The sequence below is a fragment of the Mesitornis unicolor genome, unplaced genomic scaffold (genome assembly GCF_000695765.1).
Source record: "Mesitornis unicolor isolate BGI_N332 unplaced genomic scaffold, ASM69576v1 scaffold47480, whole genome shotgun sequence".
NCBI lineage: Eukaryota > Metazoa > Chordata > Aves > Mesitornithiformes > Mesitornithidae > Mesitornis > Mesitornis unicolor.
The window spans coordinates 1-6590 of record NW_010158529.1 but is presented as its reverse complement, the minus strand read 5'-3'; the positions used below and the strand labels follow the sequence as shown (position 1 = coordinate 6590).

The 6590-nt window shown below is 58.6% G+C and overlaps 1 protein-coding gene across 1 annotated transcript; it reads left to right on the top strand.

Moving 5' to 3' along the window:
- Positions 1-6: 6 nt before the first annotated feature.
- LOC104533379 (sideroflexin-3-like) lies at positions 7-3320 on the top strand (the record flags this gene model as incomplete). Its single annotated transcript, XM_010183744.1, has 10 exons — positions 7-161; positions 384-554; positions 700-798; positions 956-1031; positions 1458-1543; positions 1949-2076; positions 2201-2250; positions 2406-2455; positions 2884-2931; positions 3224-3320. Coding segments are annotated over 10 exons (960 nt in total), but the record flags the coding sequence as incomplete, so codon positions are not given.
- Between the last annotated feature and the right edge of the window lie 3270 nt (positions 3321-6590).

Sequence of the window (6590 nt, the reverse complement as noted above, 5' to 3'; positions counted from 1 at the left end):
CCACCATCCCTCCCTGCCACCATCAACATCCGGGAGCCCCGCTGGGACCAGAGCACCTTCCAGGGCCGGGCCAAGCACTTCTTCATGGTGACCGACCCCCGAAACTTGCTGCTCTCAGGGGCCACGCTGGAGGAGGCCCGCCGGGTGGTGGAGGACTACAGGTACCGAGGGGGGAGGGCATTCCCCCAGCACCACTCCTGGGCAGGGTACAGCCTCGGGGCCACCCTAGGAGTGGGAATGGTGGCTGTGCTGGCCTCTGCTGGCCAAAGCCGGCCCCCAAAATTGTCTGACTGGTCCCTAAGGGGTCTCCCAGCCACATGGGGTGGAGGACCAGTTAGGACACAAGTAGGGGGTTCCCAATGGGTGCTACCCTTACCTGGCAGGGCGGGCACAGTGCCCCCGGGGCTGACGGAGGACCAGCTTTGGCGAGCAAAGTACATCTATGACTCAGCTTTCCACCCCGACACGGGCGAGAAGATGCTCCTCATAGGGCGCATGTCTGCCCAGGTCCCCATGAACATGACCATCACTGGTTGCATGTTGACCTTCTACAGGTACCTGTCCCCTCCTCACCCCGGAGGCACCCTCCTGACCCTGGAGTGAGGAGGGGACACATGTCCCATACCCTGCAGTGCACCCATGCCATAGGAGCATGGGTGGCATCCTCTAGTGCCACCAGCACCCTCCTCTCTGTGGTAGGACCACGCCAGCCGTGCTGTTCTGGCAGTGGGTCAACCAATCCTTCAATGCCATTGTCAACTACACGAACCGCAGCGGGGATGCACCCATCACCCCCAGGTAAGCATCCCTCTGACCAGGTTCTTGTGACACCCCAAAATACCGGAGGCGTGCCTTGAATAGTGGGGAGGACAGACTGTGAGATGAGACGATGGGGACCTGGCACAGCCAGAGATGGACACCAGTGGGGCATCAGTGTCACCTCCTGTTCTTGCAGCCAGCTGGGGACAGCCTATGTGAGTGCGACCACGGGGGCAGTTGTCACAGCATTGGGGCTCAAATCTCTCACCAAGGTAAGGTGGCCATTGGCCATCAGTGGCCAGGGCACCTGGGCTTCCTGGGGGGTCACTCTGAGCTCTGAGCTGAGCAGGGGTTTGACCCCATCATCTGGGGCAGGGGATAAAATGGAGGAAAGGGCTTTTCCTGGGGCACCCACACAAGGCAGCCCCTCACCTCAGTGATGGCTCTGGAGGTGGCCTGTCCCTCTAGCCCCGCTCCATCCCCAGCTGGATCTCTCCAGACTTCTTTCGTCCCTTAGCCTCCCTCCAGGCCTGGAAGTTGCAGCTTTCACCATCTGGGAGTTGCAGGGAAGGAGGGAATGGTTTTCCTTGGTGGGGCTGGGACACCCCAAGGTCCTGCAGGGGGGTGGTGGCAGACCCAGGGACAGCCAGCTCTGACCCCAGACCTCTGCATGATGTGTTCCTTGCTTGATCTCCCAGCACTTGCCAGCCATCATCGGCCGGTACGTGCCTTTTGCAGCTGTGGCTGCTGCCAACTGCATCAACATCCCGCTGATGAGGCAGAGGTGAGCCCCTGGGCTGGGACGGGGCATTTGGGCTCACACCGGGATTTGCCAGGCACTGGTGGGGGACACAGGGAGCAGTGCTCTGGGCTTGCAGGGGACTTTTCTTCCTGGTCCTGCTGGCATCCCTTAACCTGGGGAGTTGGTTTGAGGGTACAAGCACCCAGCTGCATCCTAAGGGGTTATTGGTTAATCCATCTGTGAACTCTCCATCCCCATCTATCCCCCCAAGTGTGAACATGGGTCTAGCTGAGACACCCCCCAGCTTATTACACAGGCAGTGGATGGGGAATTCAGGGGGATGCCAACCTTCCTTGTGGATGTGCCCCTGTGCTGTGTCCCTGCCCTGTCCTTTGTTCCTCCCGCCCATATGCCCTGGGGCACCCCTAACCCCTGCTCTCCCTGCAGAGAGCTCAAGCTGGGGATCCCTGTCACAGATGAGAATGGGAATCGCCTGGGTGAGTCCATGGCCGCAGCCCAGAAGGCCATTTTCCAGGTGGTGGTGTCCCGCATTGGCATGGCAGTTCCAGCCATGGGTGAGTGTCCTCTCCTCCACCCGTGTCTGGGGGCTGCAGCCAGTCCCTGGCAGCATGGGATGGGATCCCACAGCTGGTGGGGACTGTGAGCACAGGGAACTCATCTGCTTCACCTCTGCCCCAGCCATCCCCCCGGTGATCATGAACGCCCTGGAGAAGAGAGCTTTCCTGAAGGTACTGCTTGTCCTGGGAGGGAAGGGTGGGCAAGGGGACACCCCCCCAGCTTGTCATAGTGCTGGTACCTCTTGAGACTGGCACCCCATCTGGGAACAGACACCTTCCCGCCTTGTCCACCCCACTGATGCGCAGCCTCTCCTTGTCCCTCGCAGCGATACCCGTACCTGAATGCTCCTCTGCAGGTTGGCCTGGTGGGACTCTGGTAAGTCATCCTTCACCGACGGGCATTGCCACCTTGGGCACAGGCCAAGTCTGGGTACAGGTGGCAGTGCTGCTGGGGGATCTGCTTGGCAGGGGAGGTGAGAGCTCCTCAAGGGTATGCCAAACCTTGGCTGGGCTGGTGCCCGCCCAGGCAGATGGGATGCGGTATTGCTCCATCTTGATGCCTCTCAAGCCTGCCATGGGCTCCTGCTCAGCATTGCTGTTCCACCACACTGATAGGCACAGGCTTTGCTCCGCTTCAGGAGCCAAATGGAGGGTCTAGAGCTTGGAGGGCACCTCTCCTTACCGCTTTCCTAGCTGAGCACCCAGCATGGCTCTAGGCTGCTTCCTTGCTGCCCTGGGGTCAGACCACACGTGGGAGCGGGTGATTTATGCAGCCCAGCTTCTCACTGTGTCTTTCCCTTGCAGCTTGGTGTTTGCGACTCCGCTGTGCTGCGCGCTCTTCCCGCAGAAAAGGTAAGAACGGGCACCTTGCAGGCATGTGTGGCTCCTGTGGGGCAGGTTATGGGGTGCAGATGGGGGGCTCCTTGTGCTCTCTGACTCCCAAGAGATGCTTTTGCTCCTTTAAGCAGTCAGGGCCTTAAAACTGTGTGCACACAGTGGTGCAGACCCAAAGGTGTGCCCTGGATTGTGGGGACAACATCTTCATGGGGTGCAGCGGGGAAGGGGTGACAGCAGGTCGTTTCCCAACCCATGACCACCAGTGGGTATCCCCGCTCCATCCTCTGTATCCGTGTCTCCTTGGCAGCTCGATGCCTGTGAGCCACCTGGAGCCTGAAGTCCAAGCTCGGATCCGGGAGAAAGACCCATGTCTGGAGACCATCTACTTCAACAAGGGGCTCTGAAGGGGGGTCCTGGGGTGGCCAGGATGCGTGCACATACCCACCAGGCCAGCGCGTTGCTGAGCTTCGCCCCTCAGATCCCTTCATGGCCACCGCTGCTTTCCCTTGGCTGTCGCGCGTCCGTAGGTCCCAGGTGCTCAGCCCGTGCTTCCCGTGCTGCCCACAGCCGTGCAGCACCGCACCATGCTGAACCACATCCTTGCACCTGGACTTGGCCCTGCTCCAGGGACCTCCTGGCTGTCCCCCAGGTGCATTTGTCCCGTGCTCACGGTGAGTGTGCCTGTAGCTGTGTGCAGTGCATGGGGGAGCTTGGGCAGCAGCGCCAGGAATCTTGTGAGCAGGGATGTCAGATGGGGAAGAAAATTGTGCTCCGCAGCTTTAGGAGGCAGTGGACAATCACGGCAACTGAGGGTTGAACCCTTCTGCAGGCACCCCACTTTTCCCAGTGGTTCAGCAGCTGGTGCCTGGGGATGGCAGAGCAGCTTTTGGAGAGGAAAACTCCCCAGACCCGAAATAGGTGTGGGTGAGTGATTTCAAGCTCATACAGTGGCTTGAACCCAGGGGAGGCTCTCCCAGCCCAGCTGTGAGCTCTCAGGTCACCCTCTGCTCCCCTCTGGGCTGCTCAGTGGCTTTAATCTGGCTTTCTGCTCCTTCTGTCCCCAGAGCAAATGACACATAATCCCAGCAGAGTCCCCTCCTTTTTATTCTCATTTTAATGGCATTTCTGTTCAGGGCTGGGCTCCCCTCGAGGGATCAATCTGCCACCTCCTGAAGTGCTTGCGTTCAGGTGGACCTTCTCAAATAGCTTTAAGTGCACTGTGATTTCCTCTAGTTATTTTTGATATATGTATAATGTACCTCTATATACCATATAATAAAGGCAGGTTTATACAAAATCAAAAGCAAAGAGAAATGTATTGCTTGCCTATTTGTGTATGGTGGCAAGGGGCTGCCCCTGGGGTGAGGATGGGAGTGGGAGAGAAGGGCAGGTCAGCTGCTGGGTTGCCCCTGTACCCCCTGGGGCTGGACTCTGCTCCCCGTTTTCCAACCTGCTGCCTTTGCAGCAGCTCCAGCTGGCTCGGCGTGTGGTTAAGCTGATCCAGCTGTCAGGAGGGCTTTTTTTAGCACAGTCGGCTTTGCACCTTGCCACCACGCAGAGGGCTCTGCTAAGCTTCTGCCCTGGATGCTGCTTGTTTGGAGAGGCTGGAGTATGCCCACGCTCCCACCCCCTCTTGCAGCCCGCTCACAGGACGCTCTGCTGCAATCCCCGGCCCCAGGCCTGTGCCTGCCTCTCCAGCGAGGATATTTTTATCCCACTTTCTATGCATGGCTATCAGAGAGCTGCTGGCGTGGGATCCTGGTGAGCCTGCAGGCACAGCTGAGTCACCGAGAGGCCAAGAGGAGCCATGGAGAGGAGGAATGGAGGCCACCATGTTCTGCAGAGCTCCCATGCTGAGCCATCACAGAGGAGCTTGCAAAGCCCAAGATGGGCAGATGCAGCGAGATAAGAGTCAGGCAGCTCAGAGCCATCTTGTGCTGTAGCTTCCTCTGTGGGCAGGGGCTGGCAGAGGCCAGGGAGGGGGTACTCAGCCCGCCAGGGACAGCCAGAAGATCCCCTGCACCCAGCACCCACCCAGGGTGGGGGAGCGAATTGGGACAGGTGCATCAGGAATATGTCCCCCTCCTTCTGCAGGCCCCAGCATATTGCAAATATCTCCCCTGAGCCAGCCATTGGCGGCTTATAAATAATGCAGCCCCTCGCCGCGCAATAAGGGTTTGTCAGTAGCTATTCTGCTCTCATAAATTAAAGATGAAAAGGTACAAGGCTCTTGCCAGAAAAATGAAGACAAATTTTTAATAGCTTGCCAAGACATAGAGAGATAGAGTGCTCGGGAAAAATGAATTACGTTTTTATTATGTGTTTTATTGTGGTGTAATTGAACGGGATTAGTTGAGAATACAATATATTTCCAGGGCAGTGCGAAGAAAACAAAAATAATGATGACACCTGCCCCCCCACATCACCAGCCTACATGAGGACACCCTCCATGCATACACTGTTTGGGAGCTGGCCCTGAGCCACTGGAGGCCGCGAGAGGCAGAGATATGGATAAAAGGGACAGCAGAGGGGACTGGAGTCGCAGGGGCTTGGGGTGGCTGGGTCTGGCTGCATGGGTGGGCAAGGTCTGGACTCACCTCAAGAGCCCCCAGAGCTGTGGGGCTGGGGGGCAGGGCAGGGTGGCACGGCAGCACACGGCCACACAGGGCCACTGGGTGTCTTTTGCCTGTCCCCATATCCTCAGCTGCTTTCATCCCATCCCTGAGATCCCCTTTGGTCTGTCTCTTACTCTCACAAGCTGGCACTGCTTGGCTAAGACCTGACAAATTCAGCTCTGGTGGGGAGGAGATCTGAGGTGCTGCCCCGCAAACCAGCCAAGCTGGCTGTCCTCTCCTGATGCCATGAGCACACAGTATCAGGCTAGTGGAAACCTGTCGCCATGGGTGCCCTCGTTGCAGGGGAGACAAAGATGACCACCCTGGCCAGTGAGTTTTGGAGGATTGATAAGCCCAAAGGTGACACTGCTGCCTTTGTGGGGGACCCCAGGATGCAGCAGTGGATGCAGGGAATCAAGGATGCTCGGTCCCTTCCTAAGATGGCCCATCCCAGAGGTCACAGGCCAGTCTTCAAAAAGCAGTGGCTGGGTGTCCCCAGGGGTGCTGAGTGGCGCTGGGCGGTGCTGGGCTGGGAACATTGATTGGTCCCTGGCATTTTTAATGAGCTGCCCAACCGCAAGCTTTAACCTTGCCCATAATGAGGGCGAGCGGCAGCAATTCCTCCTGCCACAGCCGGCTCCCCCAGCCTTAATGAGCTAATCAATACTTGTTCTCAGCTTAATTTTCAGCTAATTGCTCTTTAATGACGCCTGGAAATGGGCAGCTTCTTGCAGGGGAGGGGTGGGCAGGCTCCTCTGCCCCAGCGCCCATCCCTGGTGGCAGGGGGTGTTGGGGCGCTGGTGATGGGTCACCTTCCCTGGCTGCATCCCAGCCGTGCTGGTGCTGCTGGAGGTCGGGGAGAAGGAGGATGGCAAGAGGACAACGGGCATAGGGCACGGTGCCACCGAGCTGGCACCACCCTCTAGAGCGCCCACCCTGGCCGAGGGGACTGTGCAGCCTCGTGCACCCAGGGCAGGGTTCCCCCACCCCAGGAAGCTCCCCAACCCCCTCAGGACACTACTTTGCGGTGGGGGGCCCCAGGGTGGGCTCATGGGGAGG